We start from the raw sequence: 27597 nt of genomic DNA on the forward strand, positions 1-27597 counted from the left end.
AAAATGTACTAAGAAACATTTAAATCCTATCAATGTTGATATTAAGTTGTACATGTATTAAGTGTTATTTCTAAAATGAACACACTGATAATTATGTACCAATAATGTTGTCTGTTAAATTGTGAAATAAAAAGATTCACAATCGCTTTCAGCAAACATCTGTATCAAAGAGAATGTATTGAATATTGTTTTGCTATATGGCTTTTGAAGTTTTAGCGAGTCACATGGAACATATTTCATAGATGGATGGAAGTGTTTGTTTTTCTTTCAAAATATGCATGGTTGCTGCTAAAATACACCCCTCGGTGTGATGCTGTAAAGATTTTTTATCAGCAGTATTTGCAAAACACACAAGAGGATTTTTGCATCAATGCTATTAGTAGATTGATAGATTTGTTATCACCAGGCTGTCGTCTTGCTGACGTGGGTTCAATTTCTGGCTGCTACAGGAACGATTTTTAATAATTTTATTTAAACCATGAGTTGTATGTTTTCAGAGTCGCAACTCCAAGATGGCCACAGTTGGGGAACAAATGCAAATTAGCAACCACACGATAGACAAAGTGACGAGAGCAAAAGTTACGCTAGAAAATTACTATTCCAATCTCATATCACAACATGAAGAACGAGAAACAAGGTAACGTAACCCTATATAATTGCTTGTAATAATTATGCGCAATAAATCTTAATGGCAGACTGCATTAAGTGAAATGAAAAAAAAAAAGGTCATGTCGAAGTTGTTTGCAGTATGAGTTGACAGTTATGGATGATAAAAGGACTATGATCACTTGATCAAGTTTAACTTTCAGTATAAAATTTTACAGTTTCATATATCCTTGAACCATATTACAATAGAAGGATATTAGATTTTAGATATAGATTATTGTTAAACATAATCTGTAAAATGGGTCTGCTCAGTATAATGATGTCGGCTGAAACCATTACTGTCTCAAAACTGTGTCCGTGACTGAAAAATTGTAGTAGAAGACGCTATACCTGAATGCACACAATCGCACACACAGAGAAATTTTGAAGATCTGAATAGTCTTATTGTATATTTTTGTTTTCATGTACTATAGATTGAACTTATTCTGACAATGCTTTATTTAGGTCTCTTTATGTGTTTTAAAGTGTCTTAATATGTTACAATAATAAGAAATCTGCTTACAGAAAGACTCAAGTTTTGTTGAGGTAGTATAAACATTTATAAATGATTCATTTCGCATTGAAAATTTAATATCTAGATGATCATATGAGCCGTGCCATGAGAATACCAACATAGTGGCTTTGCGACCAGCATGGATCCAGACCAGCCTGTGCATCCGCGCAGTCTGGTCAGGATCCATGCTGTTCGCTAACAGTTTCTCTAATAGCAATAGGCTTTGAAAGCGAACAGCATGGATCCTGACCAGACTGCGTGGATGCGCAGGCTGGTCTGGATCCATGCTGGTCGCAAAGCCACTATGTTGGTTTTCTCATGGCACGGCTCATATTAAATGCTCTGATAAGACTGCAAGTAACGATAAGACAGCAGGTTGAATAAGTACACCTCACAGCTTTGTAACTGCTACCTGGAATATAGAGTGGCAGGTGTCTCCACTCTTTTACATCCGTTACAAATTATTAAGTTAAGGAGAACACGTTCTCCCCAGTGTGTTAAGAAAACATAATGCTGTTGAATAAATGGAAGTATATTTTATTTATAAATTATGTATGTCAGTTAATGCAGTTGCACTTCCCTATGTAGAGACACTTCAATATTTTATCAGTGTTGACACCTTTTTGTGCATACTTTGTTTAGTAAATAAGTAAATACTTATCCGATATCGGTGTTTACGATGGTACCATTAGATAAAATAATACGATAGCGAAATGGCTTTCATACGAATATCAAAAGTATAAATATTTTTCCTGCTGTATTGCCAGTCAAAATCTATACAAGAAACAAAATTTCCCTCTAGTTAAAAAAGCTGGCAGAAATCCCATGTAATAATGTATTCCTTGGTGCCTATTATCTGTATGGAAACATTATCTCAATTTGAGACTTGACATTTTGCAACATGTACCAAGTGCAGTAATTGCTTGTTCAATTTGCCCAATAGGAAAGAAATAAAAAGTATATTTGGATGATTACCAGACAGGCAAACAAAGGAGACATGTAGGCCGGAAATAATAAAAGATAGAAACTAACATATGACATGCCTGGTCTGTTGTATTGAGATAAAATAGAAAACTGAACAAGGACAGGAAATTTGTGACAGTTTTTCACTAAAGTGGCTTCGTTATCTAGCTATCATCTGAAATTTCAGTACCTGAATTTCTTCCTGAAATCTTTATTGCCTCGATAACTTCTGTATGTTGTAAGTTTGAGCCCTGTTTAGTCACAAGCTTAAAAATAGGACCATATTGTTTCTATTTCAAGTCTCTTGTTAAATTTATGTGTACTTCCACAGGGGTTTCAATATTTATTGAAGTAGAAGGTAGAAATTGCAAAATAAGAGTGGGATCTTGGGGTCCTCCGATTTTGAGCTTTTTTTGCTACAGGAAAAGAAGTCAGGGATTTAGACCACTATAGCAGGGGACTAAGAAATCAAAACTCGCTAATCTTGTCTAAGCTGTGTTACAATTGGAGGCTAGTTGTTTCATCTTTTTGTTAAGTGTAAGATTCAACGTGTACTTTCAGGTACCGCAAGTTGGAAGAGACGATGGAAGAAGATGGTCTGAATGATGAACAGGTTGGTATTCTGTGGTTTATTACCATTATAGTAAACTGTTGTCAGTGGCAACTGGAGGGCCTATGTAGACTACATGTTCTCTAATGTATCTTGCATTATTTGACAGAACTTTTAGGCTAAATTTTCAATAAGATGCCTGACAAAGGGAAGTGAAAGCCATCAGAACCAGTGGTTGTTTTCAGTTTTGTGCAATTATTTGATGATTCACCATACCAAAAAATAGTTCACGACGGTTAATACTATATGGTTTTTTTTATTTTCAAAGAAGTTTTTAAAAAGATGAAGTTTTAATTAATAAACAAGAATACAAATTAATGACTTGAGCCCTGAGGCTGTCTCGATTAAACGTAAACAATTCATTGATTCTAGGGCTATATATGGTAAATAGGTTAAGATAATTTATCTTCTTGCATTTGCATAATCGGGCAAGTTCAAGAGATGATAACGAACGTTGTAAAATTAATGGCCCACTTAAAAAGCTGTATCCATTCTAGTTTAATTTTTAACATTGTCAATTGCTGTTTGTTAATAACAGTATAAATTCGTAGCAATTTCGTTTGCAGGCCCGCTTATTGCTTAAAATTGCTTGAAATATTTCGATTGTGTAGAATTATAGTAAATCACTGCTGGCTTATGTATCATTGGCTTGAGCCCTGTGGCTGACTTGTGCACTGTGGGTGACTCATGCACACTGGCTGACTAGGGCTCTGTGGGGGACTCGGGCACCCTGGCTGACTCAAGCACTGTGGGGGACTCGGGCACTACGGCGGATTCGGGCAGTTTACATGGTCCCCATTTTCCATATATTTTCTTTTTGGATCATTCAAAATCCAGGATACATTGAGCATTTTGCTAATTCCATGCAGGCTGATCATGGTCTGCACTGTTTGCTATTCAGACTGTAAATTTTCAGTGAACACTCCTTAGAATAATAAGTGGTACTGACCAAATTGAATGATGGACAAGTCTATTTTAGAAATATAACAGGGTAAAGGTTAAAGGAAAATTTCTGCTCCTGTTAATTCTCTTTGCTGCTGGGATAGATAAAGAAGACCATAGTATCCAGTGTTGTTGTTTTCAATTTTAAAGGAAAGTAGGAGAGGAAGATTGCACTGTAATGACTAAACTGCAGAAAAACCACATCCTAATAAAATTAGTAATTTTCCCAAATGCATTACATTGAAAAGGAAAATGCAGGGTTCGACACTAACGGTGTCCCGGGGGCCCGAGGATCCCAGATTTTGAGGAGGAACACCAACTTCTAAAAGCTGGGATTCCGGCTGGATACCTATTTTTTTGTCAATGATATCTAAAAAGTAAAAGATAAATACCTGTTTGAAAAATATTTTAACCCACATCGATACGTTTATCACCGTATCTATCAACCCGATAGAAATGTATAATACCGATTAACGGCCATTTGAACAGAATCGTTTTTATCCCGTGTCTCATAATCAATCGCTTTATCGTTCTTTTCCTAAAGAAACAAATTCCGGATGTTTACTAACTCAAAATATGGGATTTCGTAATCATTATTTACGTACAAGATCATGTGGTTACTATTTAAATATATCGAGTACTTTGCAAAGAAAGACACCGTCACCGGGGTTTTTTCCTACAAGTGCACGACGCTACCAGTACGTCAAGGAAAATTACTGAGCTGGCCGTTTCGCGCCGCGGGACTTTCCTCGTTCTAAAAATAACAACCTAAGTATTTTTAAAAGTGTTAGGTCATGAAGGTCACGCGTGATACATGCAGATTTTCCCTGAACAACAATTTGTGTTCACGATGGCTTGGAATTTATGGCATTACATAACGGGAAGTGTTAATCAAAACAGAAGGACCGCGGCTTCCAAATAATTTTTGACACCCTAAGAGTTAATTGCAGCGGAAGTCACCCGTGATGTACCGACGGTTGATCATCAAAATATTACGTAATATTATCTAAAAATACTTTAATTTTTAGCACAAGAATACTGTAGTCGGTTACGAGTCTCGATCTCGGCGATCTTTTTGCACTTTCAGAAATTTTACGATCCGTTATTTTTGTAGTGTAGTGTTATTCAGTTTGATGGTTGTTTTTTTTTATATAAATACTTACTGATTCCGATTCGGAAGAGAAGTCTATTAACTATAAATCAAGCTTTCAAACATCAAAATGAAATTGTATATAAATTTCAATGTGAAAGTAATCAAAAACAGAATTTTATGCCTAAAAATATAATTCCCTTACTTTAACACTTTATACCTTCAAACCTCAAAGAGAAACTACAATAAATTTTGCATCATCGGAAATATAAATGCCAGGTAATATTAAGATTTAATATTTTAAAATATATGAAGAGAAGTCAAGAATTTCAAGAATTTTTTTTTTTTGATATTATAATTTTTAGTGGTTGTCACAATAGACTTGACAATGATTATATCTATAAGATACAAGTGTCTCCAAAGTCGAGACCTTGTCTTGACATTGGCAAACATGTAAATTGATATCAGTTTGGATACATTCTTCTGTAGTAGTTTAGGTGTCAGCCACTCAATACAGAGGTTGCGGGTTCGAATCCCACTAGGGTACGACCGTAACTTCTCATAAGACACCTGTTGTGATTGTTTTTACATATCATATTATGAGGGATCCCAAAGCCTGAGGAGGACCCCCAGATTTAAAAAGTAGAGATTCCTTTGGGAACCTTGTTCAAATAAGTTAGTGTCTAACCCTGGGAAAATGCCTTAAAATTACATTGTCTTGTGTCTCAAATAGAATGCTTTACTTAACTATTGAGAACTACTTAGAGTTTTGGATGGAATATGTAAAATTTTGAGGGAATTTTCAGTCAAATATGGAGGGGAAAATCATACTTTTTTGGAAAGGGAAATTGGGTCCAATATCAGCCCCTATACGGACCAAGTTTACAACGGATATTACATTAGGACAGGAATCTTATCTGACGGCATCCGCTTGCATATGATTAAAAACTGCTATATTAATGTTTAGCATTTGTCATACCACCTGTGCTATTTATAGAACTGTTCATTTCGCAAAATAAAGATAGGATCAAGGAAGTAGTGAAGAAAATCAAACAATTTATTCCCTTGGTTGACTGCCATTGACAGTTTGTAAATATAGCGACAGTTTTGTTGACTAACGTGCGCTGAAAGAAAAAAATTCAAAAGATAATGACGGAAAAAGTCAAGTTTTTAAAAAAAGGTTAAAAAGATTAATGAATTGAAAAAGCTGATTTTCGTTTCATGCTCTATCAGGCTTCTGTTCAGCCTTTTCACTATATCCCTTTTTAAAAAGCACATCAAAGGAAAGCTTATTGAAATTTTTGCATTTTGTGAACTGGCCCAGTGGAACAGCTTTTTTATTTCGGACCATGACGGTAATTAAACTTCTTGATGTGTTCTTTAATAGTAATGAAGAAGGTATAAAATTGTTGCATATGAAAGTAAAGAAACTTGTCTTTTTATTACTTAAGAGGATCAGGCCTTCTATCTACCTGTGTCTGCCCATTCTGTCTATCACAACCTTGTGTTCTTAATTATTCCTAAAAATGTCTTAGATTGAGCTGATTTTTACCAGACCCGTGACCCTTTAATGTTAATTTTAGATTATTTTTTTCAACATTCAAGCAGACATGTAGAGGCACCATAAACATTTGAAATATTAATTTAAAATTAAAAAAAAAATGTTTGAAAATATTTTTTCATAGTGTTTTTGTGATACAAAGGATAATGACTTGACCTTTTTACCTTTTTTAACAGAAGTTGAGAAGTATACCTGCTTGGTGATGGGTGCCATTGTATGTTAAGTGTGAAGTATTATAAAGGCTTTGACCATTTTAACCTTCGGTGAACCCAACAATTTACAGTGAATAAATAATGAATTCTCGCCACCTATGAAAAAGATGACATCTTTCGAAATACCCTGACGATCATCGTCTGATCATCGGATAATATTTTAAAATAACTTATGGTTTTGATATCTAATTTGATCACTTTGGTGGCCATTGTAATACCTTTGCGACCATATCAGTTTTCGAGTTTGACGCAAATTTCAACAAGTGGTGTCAGTGTCAGAAAGTAGGGCTCCAAAATGTGTTTGTTTAAATTTAAAGTCCAGTATGGTGAATTTTATTGGGCCGTCATCTGCAATGATACAGCATTTGGCTGTATTCTTGTGATAATAAATTCTGTTTGGAGAGTTTTTTTATTGTTCTCCACCCAGTTTTTATGTTGCTGATAAATTGAAAAATGTGTAGATTTATTGACTCTTAGATTTGTCTGGTCATAAATGAAAATATTGTAAATGGTCATTGAACTAGGACACCATTTTAATATGAGCCACACCATGAGAAAACCAACTTAGTGGCTTTGCGACCAGCATGGATCCAGACTAGCCTGCACAATTTGTTCAGGATCCATGCTGTTCGCTAACAGTTTCTCTAATTGCAATAGGCTTTGAAAGCGAACAGCATGGATCCTGACCAGACTGAGCGGATGCGCAGGCTGATCTAGATCCATGCCAGTCGCAAATGCACTATGTTAATTTTTTTCATGGCGTGGCTCATTTAGATTTTTTCTGTAAATGCAGTCATATAGTCATCAGTATCCTGTTTCATATTTGCATAGATTCTTCTTATTTTTTTTTTGTTTGCGTGAGATCTCTTGCAAACAAACTTAACTCTATGAGCAAATCTGTTGCAAAAAACATAACGTTTTGGCAGTTGCTGACCAGCCTGTTGAGTGGTTGGTGCTGTAGTTACTGTAGTATTAATGGCAATATTGTGACCTAAAATAGATACATTTTCTATAGAAAATCGAACCCTTTAACCGGATGTGTTGGGTTTTAGCTCAGTTGGAAGTAGTTTCACTATACTAGTTGATAAGGTTTTACCATTTAAATGTAGCTTCAAATTAATAGTTTGCGTTATCAAAGTTTCCTTTCTAGTCAGATTAAATTCTAATCTTGCCGAAATAACCTTTTTTTCCCAATATTGTTTCCTGAAGGTCATGCAATATGAGTCATATTATTTCTTATGCAGTTTACACAGGGCGATATTGCTTTGATAAGGGTAGTTTAGGGCTGCAATAAAATAAATTTAATATCAGATATAGGGATCAAAGTTCAAAGAAAGTAGTTTGACAGTTTATAACCTCCTGGCTAAATTCACTGCTTTAATAACATCAACACATAAATAACATATCATATCTGATAAATTGGTTTAAAGTCAAATATTAACCTGCTGCTCTTGAGTGATGTGTTTAGGCCCTCCATAACAATGTTGTTTAAGTTACTGACTTCAAATTACTTTGCCGTTCATCTCTGTGGGTTTAAGCCCTGATCAGATTGTCATGCTGGCTCTGTATGGAAGGTTGATGGTTCTACCAAGGTGCCCGCCTGTGCATGCAATAATGAGTGGTATAGCACCTAGGGTTCATGATGGTCTCGGTAGCCTAGTGATAGAGTACCCAAATTGAGTGCTGTAGGTCATAGGTTTGTTTCCTGCCTGAGTCATACCAAAGACATGAAAAATGGTACTAGTAGCTTCCTCCCTTGGTGCTCAACATTAAGACTTACATGTACAATGGTTCTAGAACTGGTCAGCCCATTATCAGTATAATGTGATGGGGTAGGGATGTTACAAACATGTCCATTATATGACTGGGAAATTGTGAAAGATGCTTAACCAGAACACACACACACACTCCTTCATGTTAAAGCTTGAAGGTTGCCACATGTCCTGAATTATGTTGTGTGACTTAAAACCCAACAAAACATAAAAATTCTCAAAATAGACAATATTCTTGGGTGTACTTGGTATTGAAGACTTTTCTAAAGACTGCGGTGACATTTAAATCAGCCTGCTGTATGACCAGTTCTTGATTTTGGACTTAGATTAATACTTGATCATACGTAGTGCCAATTTTGGCCTTAAAATCTTTGATAATTTTGGACTTGTTAGGTAAAAATCTGGACATACAAGGAAGCTTTTTTTGCCTCTAATTCTTTGACCTAAGAACCAAAACTATCTTTAACAATATGAGAGTGACATGCTAGGGGCTACTGTACTTACAAAGCTGGCTAGGTCAGATTGTGAACTCGAACCATTTTGAAAAATATAGCTAAATTGCATTGTCATCCCATTGTGGATATATAACCTAGTTTTAAAACTCAAAAGATTTTGTGCAAACATTTGAAGATAATAGGCAGGCTTTTGATTGCATTGTTTCAGTTTTAACAATTTAGTTTTTATCTTTCTCTATTCAGCTTTTAACCCAAGTAGTTTACAAGATAATCGTTATCTTTTGTATTTTCTTTGTTTTTGAACTAGGCAATTTCCTGCTTTCACATTACTGTGAAATCATTAATATTCGTGGGACACTAATTATGTCTCCCCCAGGAGACATATTGTTTTTGCCCTGTCCGTCCGTCCGTCCTTCCGTCCATCCTTCCGTACGTCACACTTCATTTCCGAGCAATAACTGGAGAACCATTTGACCTAGAACCTTCAAACTTCAAAGGGTTGTAGGGCTGCTGTAGTAGACGACCCCTATTGTTTTTGGGGTCACTCCGTCAAAGGTCAAGGTCACAGGGGCCTGAAGATTGAAAACCATTTCCGATCAATAACTAGAGAACCACTTGACCCAGAATGTTGAAACTTCATAGGATGATTGGCCATGAAGAGTAGATGACCCCTATAGATTTTGGGGTCACTCCATCAAAGGTCAAGGTCACAGGGGCCTGAACATTGAAAACCATTTCCGATCAATAACTAGAGAACCACTTGACCCAGAATGTTGAAACTTCATGGGATGATTGATCATGAAGAGTAGATGACCCCTATTGATTTTGGGGTCAGTCTGTGAAAGGTCAAGGTCACAGGGGCCTGAACATTGAAAACCATTTCCGATCAATAACTAGAGAACCACTTGACCCAGAATGTTGAAACTTCATAGGATGATTGATCATGAAGAGTAGATGACCCCTATTGATTTTGGGGTCACTCCATTAAAGGTCAAGGTAGGGGGCCTGAACATTGAAAACCATTTCCAGTCAGTAACTTGAGAACCACTTGACCCAGAATGTTGAAACTTAATAGGATGATTGCTCATGCAGAGTAGATGACCCCTAACAATTTTGGGGTCAGTCTGTGAAAGGTCAAGGTCACAGGGGCCTGAACATTGAAAACCATTTCTGGTCAGTAACTTGAGAACCACTTGACCCAGAATGATGAAACTTCATAGGATGGTTGGTCATGCAGAGTAGATGACCCCTAATGATTTTAGGGTGACTCTGTTAAAGGTCAAGGCCACAGGGCCTGAACATCGAAAACCATTTCCAATCAATAACTTGAGAACCTCTCGACCCAGAATGTTGAAACTTCATAGGATGATTGTTCATGCAGAGTAAATGACCCCATTTGTTTTTGGGGTCACTCCGTTAAAGGTCAAGGTCACAGAGGCCTGAATATTGATAATCAGTTCCGACCAATAACTTGAGAACCACTTGACCCAGAATGTTGAAACTTCATAGGATGATTGAACATGCAGAGTAGATGACCCCTATTGATTTTGGGGTCAGTCTATTAAAGGTCAAGGTCACAGTGGCCTGTTCATGTAAAATCATTTTTTGGAAATAACTTGAGAACCACTTGACCTACAATGTTGAAACATAATAGGATGATTGGACATGCAGAGTAGATGACCCCTACTTATTTTGAGGTCACTTGATCAAAGGTCAAGGTCACAGGAGCCTGAACAGTGACTTGAGAACCACTAGGCCAAGAGTGCTGAAATTTAGCGGGATGACTGGACATGCCAAGTAGATGATCCCTATTGCAGCCAACCATCAGTGTCTCTTTGACTTTCACTCCTGACCCCTATTAACTTCTTGCCTATAGGACTTTGCATTGGGGGAGACATGCGCTTTTTTACAAAAGCATTTTCTAGTTTTTCATGGATTTCGTGGTTTAGACAATCCACAAAATTTAATCCCAAGGAACAAGTAAAATTCCCATTAATTTTATGTTCAAAAGTTGAAATCCATGAATTCATATTCCCACAAAATAGCCGTTTTGATCAAATCCATGAAATTCCATGCCCACTAAATTAAATGATTTTACAGTATATTATGGCAAGTTAAAAAAGAGAAGATTTTTGGACATCAGTGGGCAAGTAGAAAAATTACCTGAGGGTAAAAAAGTAGGCATAAAAGCTAATTAATAGAGGGTTCTCAGACTTCCAGAAAGTCGTTGGTCCGACGGACATGACTGGCCATTTTTTCCAGCTAATTTCCTGAAGTCTGGGTTCTCTCATACTTTGCTGAAACTGAAATGAAAACAAAATGGAACTGGACACATGCATAAGTTGAATTCATAGTTGGTTAACACCAATTTCAGTCTGAATAATTGGTCACTCATTACCCAGGTTTCCTTGCTCATACAAAAATGGTCACAAATAATGCTGTTCCACAACAAGTTTATGGTATTCTCCAAATTCTGTTTCTTTTTGTGATAAATAATCTTTCTAATGCTAAAACATTTTCACCTAAGGAATATGGAAGCACTAAGTGATTCCATAATGACAACAAAAAACCCTAAAAAAACCCCAAACAAACGTCTAATTAAGGTTCAGTTTTGTTTTGTATGCAGATTATATGTTGCCAGAAACATTGCTTCTATTATGATTGTCATTTGGTTTGAAATATAATTAAGACAGTAGAGGTCTTCATTGCTCCAGATTTTCATCAGACTTAATTCAGAATTAATTATTATTTACTAATAATATTACTGTTAAGCGGATTTCAAATAAATTACCTCAGCAATAGGGTTTCAGGGTTGAATTTAATCGGTATGGCTTTATAATAGGAACTTATAGACAAAGTCACAGTGTGTAGGATACACCCAACGAAATCTTTTGTTACTGTTTTGACTGCGGACTGGATTATAAAATTATATAAAGATCAATACCAGATTAATCATTCATGATTCCATTTCTGATCGATTTAGTCAGAAAGATTAAGAGTTTATTTGGTTAAATACAATCAAAGACTGTTTCTATCCACATTAACTATTAATGATATGTCTATTGTTTTAAGTAATTATTCGTGTAAGTTACAGTCGATTACAAACCTACCAAGTATTCTATTATAGCCGAACTATAATCAGACTGTCTGATCATCAAAAGTTGCCAGTCAGCAAATGTCTATTAATTAATTGTTTTGTTCATATTGCCTGATCGAGGCTGTCCCCTTTGTAGGTAGATAACAAGACTATGAATGGAGAGGTAGTGAGTTTGAATCCGGATGACTTCTGTATGGATTTGACAGAAGAAAGTGTGCATGGTGTCATTCATATGCAGAGGTAGCCGGCGTAAGTTTTGGAGAACAAGAATCCAGGAGTACTGCTACCATTACAAAACTGAAAATTTGTTTAAAAGTGGGGTTGAACTCCATTAACCTTTAGCCTGCTGGCGGCGAGTTATCCTGCCTTTGCGACCAGTGCAGACCAAGATTAGCCTGCACATCCGTCAGTCAGTAAATTTTCAGTGAACACCCCTTTGAATAATAAATGGTATTGCCCAAATTGAATGATGGACCAGTTCATTTGAGAAATTTAGCAGGGGAAAGGTTAAACAATAATGATGAGATTTAGCACTGGTTAATATTAGCCAGATTGTGAATCAGATTTGAATAATTCACAACTCCTGTTTCTGTAAAAACCAGTGTTTGATGATTGTTTAAACTTGAGAATTAAGGCAGGATAGTGCCCATAATTCAAACGAACACTCCTTAGTTGTTTCAAGAGTTTGCAAACCTCTCGGGCCTTTCTGAATAAAATTCATGAAAAGCACATTTGAAGGGAAACAAATTAAGATTTAAGCTTTATGTCCATTGTCATCCATATAGTGCGGCTTTGACTGCAAGTGAGATGTAACTTTACATTTTAACTTATAATTTACAGTCTAGAAAATAAATCTTGATTTGCAGCTGCTGTTAGGAACAAGGTTTGATGTTTGGTTTTAAACATCTTTACAACACTGTTAAGTTGAAAATTTTGTTTAAAAGTAAAAAATAGGGATTGTCAGCAGTTTTTGTACAGCTGTAACCAACCAGTTTGATTTCGGTTATTATTTTCATGTAATGTAGCCCCAGGATGAAATTGGGTACAGGTATCTATTATCGTTTAGAAAATAGCTGTTTCATTATAGGTCAAGATGTTATTGTGATTATTTAAGAAAATAATGTAAAATCTACATAAAAAAGTGACGTTACACCATAGGTTTAAATTTGTTTGAAAGGGTAATAGGCAGTTTTCACTGGGTTTTACAAGATAATAGGGGATCCCCACAGTTTGGTGTCACATTTGATGGTTTTTGAACAAGGTTTCTGACAGGTCCACAAGTCAGTTTCACACTTTGTAAAGCATTACCCTCTTTAAGAGGGTACATACGCACCTAAATGGTATTTCTTTTCAGGTAATAGAAGTACTTGAATAAAGAATGTTATTTAAAATTAGACATCTTATTTCTAGAAAAAGATGAAAATCTAATGACAGGTATTGAATTACTGAATTCAGCATGGCTTCAAAACATTATATAAAAAATGGAAAATTTGCAAAAAAATTGTTATGTTAAGACAAGGTAAATTGGAAATTGAAAGGAATGATCATATAAAGACGAGATAGAGAGATTAAAATTAACTTCAAAAACCGAAGATATAAAGACAAGATATATATAATGTCCCGTTATACGCTTAGAATTTCTTATATAACATGAAGCATCGTTCAAAATACGACTGATGCATTATGGGTGGGTGGGGTATTGCATACACCGCAAATAAGGCCAACCCACGTTATAAATTTAACCCCGCTAGATCCGCGGGTTTCAAACCTTGGACCCCAACGACAGCATTACAAAGGGGTCAGGCATCAGCACCTATTCTCACTCGAGAAATTTATATGTTTCCTGGACATTTTCCTAATATTTGCTATGTATGGATTGCTGGAAAACATTGAGTTTTGATAACATTTCGCTCATCAAGTTATGACCTCAAGCAAACTGTTTTTCTAAATTTGTTTAAATTTAGTAGTACTAGAAAAAAATCGGGTTTTGGCAAAGTTTACAGAATTTGCTGTGCTGTATTTTAACAGTCTGATAGTAGTGCTAGCAAAAATATCAAAAGTTTCTTTATGGTACATTGCAGAAAATCGGTGAAGTTTTATCAGTTATAAAAAAAACTTAATACAGAAGAAAAAATATCTGAACCGAGACTCTAAAATCAATTGGTCCATTTCATTTAATACTCTGCAATCAGAATGTTTCAGGACAACATTTTTCAGCTACAATTGATTCCCATTAAAATGCCAATGATTTGTTGCGTAACTGCCAGTTGTTGCAGTTTTGTCATTGTATTTCAAGAAAATTCTTCACATCTCACACACAGATCAATAAGAGCCATTAGAATTCTTGAAAATATAACTGATTTATTGAGCATTTTGGAAACATTACCAGTTTTTCTGGTGTTCATGCCTGTTTGAATTGGGCAATTATCAAGAGGAAAGGTGGGGGGATTAACTAAACAGTATTGATTCTTGGAAATAATTGTAACTTGATGCTCTGCTTTTAATGTTTTCTGCAAAAACCAATATAAGAGATTATTTTAAGAATGCATTTTCCTCCTTGAAATATGAAAAGGAATTTGAAAACAAAAAGGGAGGTAATAAAAAACAATGGATTCAGTAAAACCTTTAACCACATTAATCAACATACTAATCCTTGAAAAATATTTGAGAAAGCAATTATCAAAATTAGGATTTATCAAGAAATTACATTCGAAACAAATATGAGGTATCAACATTAATAAACAAAGGCATTATGACCCTTTAATAAGTCAGTTTCACCAGATAATGACAACTTCTCCTGACGAATAATGGTAATTTTTGGCTTTGGAGGATAGTGAAAGATACCACTGATCCACTGTACCTGTTTTTAAGTGACTCCTTGCATTAAAACTTTCTGGTGTTATGAAAGTTAGGGAGGTCAGTGGAAGGATTGCTGACAAAGAAGACAGGCGTTTAAGTTAGGGAATGGACCTGTAATGAAAATTGACAATTTCTGTGTGATTGCCTGTTCCCTTATGCTATAAATTTCTGCATTTTTTTTACTGTCAGTGTGGCTAAATTATATATACGAACAAATGATGTAATGGCATACGGAGCATTCTTACTTGGAACTGAAACTATGACTGGCATAGTTGTTCCGTTACCTTAAAGTCTGTGACTTCTCTGTGCGTAAGAGAAAAGAATTTACAGTCAAACTTCATTTTCTCAAACTCCAATAATTCAAACACCACCTATCACTTGAATTCATCGTCAGGTCTCGGCAAAATCCAAACTTAATGTATAATGTTTGATGGCTTGAACTATCGAAAGTTAGAACAAATTAAATCCCGATGAGTTCGAGTTAACAATGTTTGACTGTAGTTAGATGAGCATCCTTAAATGTTTTCATTAAATATCATTGCTAAAAGTTACAACATTTTTGTATTTTCAGAAAAGTCAGAAACGGCAACAACATGCAGTCAAAGAAACAGAATTTCTGAGACTAAAACGGTCGAGACTAGGTGTAGAAGATTTTGAACCATTGAAAGTTATCGGCAAAGGTGCTTTTGGGGAGGTAAATAACATAACAAGTATTGCACCACTTTTTGTGTTAATTACAAAATGATCATAAGCAAAAGTATGTTTAAATAAATTTAAACATGATGCAGATGTTCAATGTGCTGAGGAATAAAATTACATGTGCATGACCCAAGTAAATGAATAAACCATTTACTTGAGTCTGTATGAATGCTTATATTATAACGAAAAGACATTTCTGTTATAGTGTATCAATTTTTTATATTGCCTTGCTCATAAAATAAAGTCAAATATCAGTGCTTTTCCTGTTTGCTGCATGTAGGTCAGTATGATAGTACAGTTAGCATGCATTATTAAAAGTAAACATGATTTGTCATTTAGAATCATTAAATAAAGCTTTAACTAGAGAAATATATGGTAACTGACAATATTTTTGAGTCAGGGATATTTAGAATATTTACTTAAATCTTAAGTTAATGTTTAACCAGTTGGATTATTTACTCAAGCAAATGTTGCTTCCTGTTTAGAAGTGTTGAAATGACTGAAAGTGCACTTAGTTACTGGGAGATTTACAATACTTAATGAAATTCTGGTATAGAAGTCTCAAATTGTTTGTTAAGGGCTCTCAAAACAAACATCTACTTAATCTTGGCTACTGGATTTGGAACAGATTGAACTGTTTTTCCTTGTATAACGTAATGAGTTTAATTCTTTAATCTGCACAGTATCATGTCAAACTTGTTTTGACTCCTGACCAGTCTAAAGACTCTGACATCTGATCGGCTGTACTCAAATTTGAAATTGACCAATAGCAAGGCTGTATTCTGAGACTGGTTGCCATTTTCAGTGGAGACTGGTCTGCAAACTCAATTATGTGACTTTGAACCCAGCTGCTGAAGTATTGACACTGATCCCTACAGGGCTTTTTCTGGCCATTTTGGGAAAAAGGCCCCTGTGCTTTTTGGGAATTTTCGACTCGCGAATAATGCCATATTGGGAAATATATGTATCGGTTAAACATCCAAATTAGGAAAGTATTTCCATGAAAATCAGTCTTTTTTATTTCTTTACGTATATTTCTGTGATTTCTACTGCTAATATTCATAAAAGGAAACTGCTTTATATTCAAATTCAAGCTGCAAATTCAATAAAATCTACAATACAATGGTTGCACCACTATAATTTGCAACAAAATAGGTCTTTAGAAAAAAAAAAAAAAAAAAAAAAAAAATTTTTGTTTTTTTTTTGTTTTTTTGATTTGATTGGGAATTTTTGAACAACTATTGGGAAAAAATATGCATATTTGCCATTGGGAATGGGGCCGAATTTCGGCCCCGTGGGACACACTGAAAAAGCCCTGCCCTATTGCCAGATAGACTGGAATGATGATGCTTAGCATGGTTGTGATGTAGCCATACTGAGACAAACACAGGCAATTGTAGTACATGTTTTTCCACTTCTTGGCTCTCGGGTCTTTAAAATACGGAATAAGCTGTACTGGCATTTCAGAACATTTGGTTATCTAAATATTGTACTTTGATGGCTGCTGAACTGTAGGAACCTGTTTTGTTATTGAAAACATTGTCGCTATGATTTCCTTGGTTCCATTGAAGTGTTATCGGTAATTTCACAGACTGAAATAGGCATTACAGTTATTAGTTAGATGCACTTAAAATTTTATTAGCTTAGTTGTTAGGCACATATATGTGTAATCTTATATCTTTGATTGTGTTATTTAATATTTAAAAGCTATAAGTCTGTAAAATCACTGTATGAATTGACAAAGTTCATGTAGTACTGGCAGTGTATATAAATCACTGTCAATTTTTGTGTCATGCATGCGTTTATGCGCATGTCGGACATGAAAAACTATCAAAAGCAAGGAAAACTTTACCTTGAATGGTCTTTGTGATATCTATTGTAGCATTGAACTGCATGTAAAATATCATTTACATAACTATTGACTTGAGCCTGTATAAATACATTAAGGTAAATATGACTTAAGGTTTTATTTACTCAGCTTTAAGTCGGATCTCTTATAAGATGGGGCCCCAACTTCAGCCCTAAAGTTAGTATCCAGTCGGAATGGCAAGCAGTTATATGTGACCCAATTTCAGATGGTCTCTGTTAATATTTAAGTACTTAGCAAGTAATTATGAAATATAGAAACATTGCGGAAACCTGAACTAAAGTGAAACATTGCGGAAACCTGAACTAAAGTGTAACATTGCGGAAACCTGAACTAAAGTGTAGGCCTCAGGTTCTGTGCCGTTTTTGCCAACTGTATTGTAAGTTTGGTTTTTTGTGTGTCAGACTGTTTGAAATACTTCATGTCTTAGCTATATTAAACTTGTAAATAATTCAAAGGATTCAGATGAAAGTACACAAATGTTAAGTTGTGTGTAAGTCATGTCTGTACCAAGGTCAACATCGCAGACAAGGACTGTAACCACTTAGCCCTAACCCTACCCACACTCCATGGGCACTCCATTGATATTCATATTTCTTGTTTGACACAAGGACTCAGATCTAGCATGAAGGAAGTTTAATAAAAAGGTCTAGTTTGTAAAAGTAATTCAGAGCAATTTAGACTTAATGTTTAAAATGCTAGAGAGATAAATTGGTGAAAATACCAGCAGAAAATATTACAAAACACGTCCTGTTTATTTCGTATGAAGAGTTTGTTTATGTTTTCTGTATAACCCAGTCTACACGGAAAGCCGTTTGTTTTTCGATATCAAACTCTTTACAATGATTTAGCTAATGCAAGATTACTGTTAAAAGTGGGGTAATAGCAAGGAATAAAATATTTACACAATGTTAGATGGGATTATATCCGGCTCGTTTACGATGTTGAATGACAGAGAACATGTCGTGCTCTCCCAGGTCTGAGGTCACTGTTAGATCGTCTAAATACATTGTATTGTGGTTTCGCAAAAAGTGCAGTGTGGTTTTTGGGTTGTTGGGGGAACTTATTAAATGTCCTGGTTTAATAAGCTTGTGGTCTGTTATGATTATTTCTTTATATGTGTCGTACTTAACGCCATCCTTGTCAAAGAAGCTTCCCTCTGGATTGATGAAATTAAGTTCTGGTGGTTGGGTAGGGTTTTAATTTACAAATGTAGTCCCATCAGTGCAATCCAGGTTTTATGGCTTTCCTTTCCTGCTTTAAATATATGGTTGGAAGGCCCCGTTTTCTGACTTTCTAGAAGCCAGCGGGATGGCCAAGTATCATTTGGCTTAACACAAGCAATTGCTCAGACCCTCAGAAATAAGATGTAAGTGACTTAAAGTGAGTGACTTTAACCACACTGCCACAGAGGTTCCTGCACTTTTAAGTTGGTATTAAATATTTTAAAAGAAAGGAAAAGAAAAAGGTGTGAGTCATTGATAATAGGCAGCATTTATAAAAACTAAACTGCAACCAAAAAAAAAGGTTTTCTGATCTATAAAGTTTGGGGTTGAAGGGTCCGAGGACTCTTGGTACGATTGATGTATTATTTTTAATGATTTTTTTTTCCATATTTTGAGATTATCACTAGCTCTAGGCAAAGTACTGATTAAAAAGTGCATGTCATCATGATTTTTTCCTCTGCGCCTTTTGAGTTTTATAATGTCCTGGTTAATCCTGCGGTTGATATAATATCCATAACACTGGTGCATCTTTGTTAACTTAAACTGGTCTTTTTGTTGCGGTGACAATTTTTTGTCTGAACATCAGTGTATCTCTTACATCAGTTTCATTATGTTACTGTTCTATTTAAAGGACTGATCGTGCTTTCTAATTTTTTTTTGTGGTCCCTTTACTTCCCTAAAGTTTTGGAAATCAAATGTTTACTGTAAAATCTGTTTATTTTGTTGGCGTGGGATTTCTGGGTTTGACACGTCCGTTTCAAGTGGACTAGGGATTTCAATGTTGAAAGGTTAAATAGTAAATGGGAATTTTTATATTTTTTTTTTTTTGCAACATCCTATATTGATAACATTCTCGTATTGGTAAACAGGTAAAACGTTTGAAGTTACGCCTACATGTGACGATTAATATGTTATTTACGTTTTTTAAAAAAGTTTTATTACCTTGTTGATGTGTTCGGTCTGGTGAGATATAAAGTACAAGTTAGTCAATATATAACATCCGTGTATTATTTGATATAATAAAAAAAAGTTATAATTTTACATTTCAGTAACTACTGAAATTGAAACAGCCTGATATAAATTTGTATATTTATACCATAGATTTGGCATTATTCGCAAGGATTTGATTTTTTCTCAATACATTGTATTGCTAACAGAGTGGCTGACAGATTCAGAATTCTTGAGAAATACTGGTTCAAAGGATTGCCTGAAATAATAATTACCAATATCTAGAAATTGAGAAAACTTTAACAAATGCAAATAACTCAGGTGACTGTCAAATCACAGAAATAAAAGCAACTTGAAAATTACCAAAATGTACAGTAAGTCCTAGAATAATGTTAAATTTAGTGTGCTGTTGACCTTCAAATTGAAAAAGGGAGATGGGTCTACTTGCCAATTTCCTGATAGATGTAACTTATTGTTTAATGTAAATTTCCTGAATTGTAGTGTTTCCTTTACTAACTGGTTTTGAACAATGTTCTACTTTAAAGAGGCAAACAAAATAGTCCCATTTGAAATCTACTTGAAATATCAGCGACCTGGTTGATTTGTTAACTTACATTCTCTGTTAAATTGGGGAAAACTGATGAAGTGTAATGTGCCAGCCTCCCATTAAATAATTGATACTGAGAGAAATATTATTTAAGTGATTTGGTGTTAGGTAAAGGGCCAGGCAGCTTGCATTTCCACTACCATCCATGAGCATGGCTCAGTCAAACTGCAACATTTACATTTATGACATGTGTTGGACAACTAGTGCTTTTCCACTTTTTCTGTTCTGTAATTTTTTCCATAAAATTTTACATTGTCAGAGTTAAAGTTTTAGCAAGGTTGACAAACAGTGACTCAGTCGGCTAGGTTACACTAAGTAAAATGAGCCGCACCATGAGAAAACCAACATAGTGCGTTTGCGACCAGCATGGATTCAGACCAGCATGTGTATCCGTGCAGTATGGTCAGGATCCATGCTGTTCGCTTTCAAAGCCTATTGCAATTAGAGAAACCATCAGCATCCGTGCTTTCTGGTCATGCTGGTCAAAAAACCACTGTTGGTTTTCTCATGGCGTGGCTCATATTTGTAATGCATCTCTTTAATTTAATTTTCAAATTAGAAACAGTAAGTGATTGATCTTTTTAATATCACACGGTGTATTTCTACTAAAGGGCATCAGATTCTGAAGGAAACTTTATTTTGCACTTTTGAGACAGATTAAATAATTTTCAAATCCACTTTCCTGGAAATTGTGACGATCTAGATAATGGGAATTAAAAGCCATTCTTCAAATTGGTTTTAACTAAACAAATTGACTTTTCATTCAAATTTGAAGCTTACCATAAAAGGTAAAAAGGATGGTTATTATTATAATGACAGGTGACACAAATTTTCATTCATTGAAGTAGTCGGTATTTAATAGACTAGAAAGCAGATGTTACAATGACGTTATTTTGCTTAAGCGATTGCGCATCTCGGAGAATTGATCTGCACAAAAACTTGTCATGTTTACTACTAGGAAACTGTCAATATTTGATGATTCATTCTGTGTAAAATATTGAAATGTAATGTTTTTTATGCATTTAGCTATTACAAACATGCAATTTCCTCACATCCTCACATGACTCATAAAAACACGAAGTAAATCATACTGAAAATCTTAGCAAACACTTGCAAAAAACATCTTGAACATTTGCTATTTTTGTCCAATTGAATCCTGTTTTATGTACTAGAATTTGCTCAGGTTATTTTAAAAAGAAAATTTATGTTTAATGGTGTTTTCACACAAATCCTGTCTAGCCCTTTTGACTTCATTTGTTTTTGCAGATGACTTTTTTCTTGTAGTTAATTTTTTTTGGACATGATATCTCTGACTTGTTGTATTGAAGATAGAATGGAGAAAAATCACTGAAGGAAGTATAGGGTGGAGAAATGGAGTGAAAAATTGAAATATGCTATGTTGTACATCTTTCTGTGACTATGTCCAGTCTTGTCCGGTGTTAATCACAGTTTGAATTACAAATGTACACAAAGTGGTCATAACAAATGCAAGTACATCTATAATGATGTTTACATTTAGTATTATATATGTTTGTTTACATTGAAAAACAAGGAGAGTGATATATGGGAATCTGGTCTTGTCAAGTGCAAGGGAAGCAACACTTACTTACAGTAATTTGTACCAGTACTGTTGTGTCCCCTGATTATTATTTCTCTACTGTTGTTTTCAGGTTCGACTGGTACAGAAAGTAGATACGGGTCATATATACGCCATGAAAATACTCCGCAAGGCTGACATGATTGATAAAGAACAGGTTTGTGTTTTGACTAGAATTAACCTTTAGCCTGCTGGCGGCAAGTGATTTTGCCTTTGCGACCAGTGCAGACCAAGATCAGCCTGCACGTCCATGCCGGCTTATCATTTTCAGTGAACACCCCTTCAAATAATAAATGGTGCTGCCCATATTGAATGATAGACCAGTCCATTTTAGAACTTTAGGTAAAATACATTTAAGTAATATGTACTAATATCATATCACAAAGGTATGACATTAATAATTTTATAACATAACCAGTTATAGTAGTTTCTCAGTTCTTGGTCTGCAGTCACCTTGCTTTCCAGTCTGTTGCCTGGATGAATTTCTTTCACTGTTATTTTTGGAGGGAGCGGTTAAGGTTGCTGACCTCCAATCACTTACCTCTTGGCACTTTGGGTTCGAGACCCAGATGTATTGGTCATGTGAGGTGGTTCTAGTTAGGTGCCTGCCCATACCGGAAATAATGCTGTGAGAAGCACCTGGGGTCTTCCTCTAACACCAAAAGCAGGAAAATGCCTAAGAACTGAACTGGGTCAGTGAGACTTAAAATCGAACAAAAGAAAAGCATAAAAGTTATATTTCTTTGCTGGCCAAAAACAAATGTTGCTCACTAAATTGGAAATACGTTAAGTAGTTTATACATTAAATTGATGATGAAATGAAAAATGCTACAGTTATATGAATATTTTTCTGTGCATAGAAATGCAAATATATTTATACATTGCAGGTTGCTCATGTACGTGCTGAACGTGATGTACTAGTCGAGGCAGACCACGAGTGGGTTGTTAAAATGTATTATTCCTTCCAAGATGCTGTAAATCTTTACCTAATCATGGAATTTCTTCCTGGGGGTAAGTTCAAAAATGGACGTTTGTTCTATATTTAGACCATTTATTTCTGAGACGGCTTCAACTGAAATGTCACGAGCCTAATTTAGTAACGTACTTTGTAGAATTTGCCTTAAAAGGCTCGATTGTCTTTTGTGATCAGTTGTTCATATGTAGAACTGGTCACATATTTTGAGATAATTGCTAAAATGGATTGAATGCTAGTTTATATATCTGAGGGTAAACCGTTAAATATCTAGGTGTATTGGAGCTTTGAAGTGAATAGATTTTCCTGTTAAATTAAAAGCTGCTGTTTTTTTTTTAGGGAAAGAGTGAAAATTCCAGTAAGCTGATACATGTAGTGTACATTGAAAATTTTGTCTCTCGTTAATTTGTAGAAGGAACATTTATTGCCCCGTGGCCATTCTACATCATTAAGTGAACAGGGTCTGAGTTAATCGTTAGACTATAATATTGCCACAAATATTAATCCGCCCAATCTGAAACCAAATGAAAACGGCTTTGAACACACATTTTCCAATTCAAATGAGGCATTTTTACGGTCAGGAATATGGAGAAGTGTTTCAAACTAGTTTTAAAATTCCCAACAGAAATTCATCTCTTGACTAACAAGTATATCTATGAGGCTATGCATCCATTATTTCCAAGCCATTGAAAGTATAAAAAAAAAAAGGTAGTGAAAAAATAATGTTATAATGGACTAAGAAATCATTTGTCCACATGATGTGAATCCAAATGCCGGTTTAAAAATTAGAAAACGAGTTTGCACACCAGTCTCAAAATGCAGCTCTGCCATTGGTCAAATTCAAATTTGTGCTTAGAAACAACCAATCATATGGTGGAGATTTGAGACTGGTTCTGGTTTTTACAAGAAACTTGCTTAATAACCTCAATGAAAAAAAAAACCCTCAGGGTTGCTTCTGAGCCAAACTGAAATAAATGAGTGTAAACAAAATTCCAGCTGTAATATGATTGTAAAAGTAACATTTTACATGTTATGTTTCAGGTGATATGATGACACTGCTCATGAAGAAAGATACCCTGACTGAAGAACAGACACAATTTTATGTAGCAGAGTCTGTGTTAGCTATAGATTCCATCCACAACCTTGGCTTTATACATAGAGATATAAAGCCAGATAATTTATTATTAGATTCTAGGGTAAGTTTGTTTGTAAAGTCATATCTCAATGTTTTTTTGGAAGCCCGCCTGCTTAGCTCAATCGGGAGAGCGCAGATCTACGGATCTCGGGGTCGTGAGTTCGATCCCCAGGCAGGGCTTATGTTCTCTGTGACAATTTGAAGAAAGACATTGTGTCTGAAATCATTCGTCCTCACCTCTAATTCATGTGGGGAAGTTGGCAGTTACTTGCGGAGAACAGGTTTGTACTGGTACAGAATCCAGGAACACTGGTTAGGTTAATTGCCCGCCATTACATAACTGAAATACTGTTGAAAAACGGCATTAAACCCAAAACAAACAATGTTTTTTGTGTGTAATTATTGAGTTTTTAATGCTCCCAAGGTTATAAAACTGAATTTGGAGACCAGTCTGCTGAATGCAGCTTTGCCATTGGTCAGTTTGAAACCTTGAGCTCAGAACCATCCAGTGAAATACTAGACTGGTCTTGTTTGATTAGTGTGTTTGCCAGACACATGTTACTTGAATTTTGAAAAGATTTTTGCTTTCAAAATGACCCCTCAGTTTAAAAAAAAATTGGATTGGGGCCACATCACTACAGCAGTGGGACATCTACCCTGACTCTTTTTAAATCAGCTCAGTTATGCACCCCACTTTATAAAAGTTTGACTACGCCAGTGAATCTGCTCATGTGATGTTACAGTAAATCACTTTAACTGACAATATTACAGGTTGTTACAGCAATATGCCATCTTCAGTTCCTTTAATATTTGAATAACTACTCTTGAATGCTTGATGTTTGTATTTGATATTTTATATGGCAGAGAAATGAGTGAATCAATATTCTGTTTTGTACAGTAAATAAAGGATAATGTTGTATGAGAAATCAATTTTAATGTATTGTAAGCAGTTTATATTAAAACTTTGAGATTGTTTAGTCATGGTTGGTGATGTTATTTACTCTATATTCATATTGCCTGTCATCCAAGTAGTTAACTGGTTATAGTCCTGCTTTGACAGTGATAACTAAATACTTCAAATTAAACTCTGGCTTAAATAGTGTTACAACATTAGTGTTTGAGAAATTTGGCTTACATAACTGGGTGAAAGGTTATAGAATTTAAGTTTGGAGACCAGTCCCAGAATTCTGCCTTGTCATTGGTCAATTTCAATATTGAGCTCGTAATAAACGAATCAAATGCTAGGGGTTTTAGACTGGTCTGCAATTTCAGTTGTGAAACACTGAAAAGTAGTTAGTTGAGTAGGCTGAGCACAAGATTATAAGTCACAAGGTTGCAAGTTTGACACCCAAGCTAGGGCAGTGTCCCACATGATGGTTTGACAGGGAGGCAGTGTGTCTAATGCCGTTTATCCTCCTATATCAGATTCATTTGGGGGCAGTTTAAGTCTTGTGCATATCAAGTTGGCTCTTGTACAGTATCCAGGAACACTTGTCATGAATGCATGTCAGACTTACAAACAGAAAGCTACAGTATAACACCAATAGCTTGTTTAATAAAATGCTTGTGTTATCAAGAGTTTCATGCGATCTAAACATTGATAATATAAGAAAAGCAGCTGGAAACTACTGGTGCAATTACATGTACTGTGAAATCATTAATATTCGTGGGGGACTAATTTTCGTGGATTTCGTGGTAGTCAATCCACGAAATTTAATCCCAACGAACAAGTAAAATTCCCATTCATTTTATGTTCAAAAGGTGAAATCCACGAATTCATGTCCCCACGAAATTCCCATTATGACCAAAACCACGAAATTTCATGCCCACGAAATTAAATGATTTTTACAGTATTGATTGAGATGAGCTAGTCAGTCATGTTTCACTGTAAAATGTTCTTGCACATAACAAGTTTTAACTGTGATTTTTTTTGGTCATTTTAGGGACATATCAAGTTATCAGACTTTGGTCTATGTACAGGCCTAAAGAAGTCACATAGAACAGAATTCTACAAAGATCTCTCACATGGCAAAACTGGTGATTTTAGTAAGTAAACATGCTTTCAGTTAAAAGATGATATATCCCAAACTGATTTTGTTGTTGAATAAATTCTTGTTCTAGAGTTCAGATACAAAGGAATTATGTTATTAGGGGGCAGCCTGAGTGATATAATGATATGCATCTGAATGACAATGATTTTATTCAAGAGAAAGTCGTTTTGTTTGAGATTACTGTCTACATGACAACATCCACCAAATGTTTACCAGTCATTACATATGAAGTTTGAAGCTCTGATGTAGTTATTGTGACATACACAGGATGACTTTAGCCAAGCAAACCTGTGTTGAAATACAGATCGGTCAGTAGCACCAACTAGATCTATAGACCAACGATTTATGAAAATTAATTTTTTTCACAAATATCCATTGTCCTCTTCACTAACTAGAAATTGTACAGTAGAAAAGACATCTGCATTATTTATGGTTCAAAACCTAGTAAATATTCAGCCACTTTATATGTGTTGTCATGGTAGAAGTTAGAACAAATATGTAATATTGAACTTTTTTTCTTGCAGATTTAAATCCAATGGATTCTAAAAAGAGAATGGAAAGTTGGAAAAGAAATAGAAGAGCACTGGTATGTTAATGTTTACAAACTTTTCCTTTACCTTAAAAAAAGTTTTTTTTTGCTCACATTTTGAAGAGCCTCGTATAAGTGGTAACAGTGTTATATTTCAAGATCTGCAGGTGTATAATGGTTGAAATACAACACCTTCACCCTGTTCAAACTTCAACACATTTTTCAAAATAAAAAATTACATACTTTATACTTCATGTATCTTGTTATCAATATTCATATTAGGCTTTTTAATGATTAATTTGCTGCAGAAGTAGCTGGACCAACCAATAGAAACACCTCTAAAACAAAGTTAAATTACAAAACAAGATGACTAAAGAAATAATAAACAAAATCGTAACTGGTTGTTTCTGCCAAGTGCAAATAAAGTGTTTCTTTCTTAGCAACAAAATAGAATCCCAATAAACAAGCTAAACTGGCATTCCTTTCATGTTAAAAAATTATAAACCACAAAGTCATATACCAATGAAATAGTTGTATTGGCAAAAATCAAGAAATGTCCCCATGAAATTAAGTGATATCACATTTTGCATTTCTTTTTTTTGCAGGCATATTCCACTGTAGGCACTCCAGATTATATAGCTCCAGAAGTATTTATGCAAACCGGTTATTCGAGTTCCTGTGATTGGTGGTCACTTGGAGTGATCATGTATGAAATGTTAATAGGTAAGGTGATATAACATATTCTGTATACAAAAACTGCTGTTGTGAGTGCAAGCCACTGTTTCTCCAAATAATATTACCAGCATTCTTATGTATAAGAATCCTGTGCATAAGTGCTGTATTATTTATACGAAAAAGAATCAGGTAAGCTTCAAGAGTAAGAACATATTTCATATCTTACTCTGTTCCCCTGAAACACGGCTTGGCATTCTTCTGAAGTGCAGCTTTAGAAAAGGGGTCTCCTTGGACGAATGGTTAGGGTCAATTTCTTAACTGCTGTGGGTTCAGAACCTTTCTTAGGGTGTAGAGTTTGTCCATACTACATGATTGTGATGAAACTATTGTGCTGATTAATGGAAGGTTGGTGATTCTATTCAGATGCTAGCTGGTGCCTGAAATAATGTGCTAAAATGTGAATAGATACATAGATAGACACATATAGATGTAAAATGCTAGTAAGAAATTATAATTGTTTTGCAGGTTTTGATTGGATTGTTACTTGGATCCTTCTAGGCATATGTTCTG

General features: G+C 35.0%; 1 protein-coding gene across 2 annotated transcripts in view; it reads left to right on the plus strand.

Annotated features, from left to right (window-relative positions):
• LOC123536602 (serine/threonine-protein kinase tricornered-like) overlaps nucleotides 1-27597 on the plus strand; it is a 49579-nt gene that overhangs the window by 13943 nt on the left and 8039 nt on the right. For both annotated transcript variants that reach the window (XM_045319928.2, XM_045319929.2), the window contains exons 2-10: nucleotides 498-637; nucleotides 2684-2735; nucleotides 15292-15414; nucleotides 21738-21821; nucleotides 22552-22675; nucleotides 23679-23833; nucleotides 25716-25818; nucleotides 26348-26409; nucleotides 26958-27075. In XM_045319928.2, the coding sequence (XP_045175863.1) occupies nucleotides 513-637; nucleotides 2684-2735; nucleotides 15292-15414; nucleotides 21738-21821; nucleotides 22552-22675; nucleotides 23679-23833; nucleotides 25716-25818; nucleotides 26348-26409; nucleotides 26958-27075 (946 nt within the window). In that variant the 5' untranslated portion in view covers nucleotides 498-512. The remainder of the gene's footprint in view (nucleotides 1-497; nucleotides 638-2683; nucleotides 2736-15291; nucleotides 15415-21737; nucleotides 21822-22551; nucleotides 22676-23678; nucleotides 23834-25715; nucleotides 25819-26347; nucleotides 26410-26957; nucleotides 27076-27597) is intronic.

The sequence above is a fragment of the Mercenaria mercenaria genome, chromosome 17, assembly GCF_021730395.1.
Source record: "Mercenaria mercenaria strain notata chromosome 17, MADL_Memer_1, whole genome shotgun sequence".
NCBI classification, from domain to species: domain Eukaryota; kingdom Metazoa; phylum Mollusca; class Bivalvia; order Venerida; family Veneridae; genus Mercenaria; species Mercenaria mercenaria.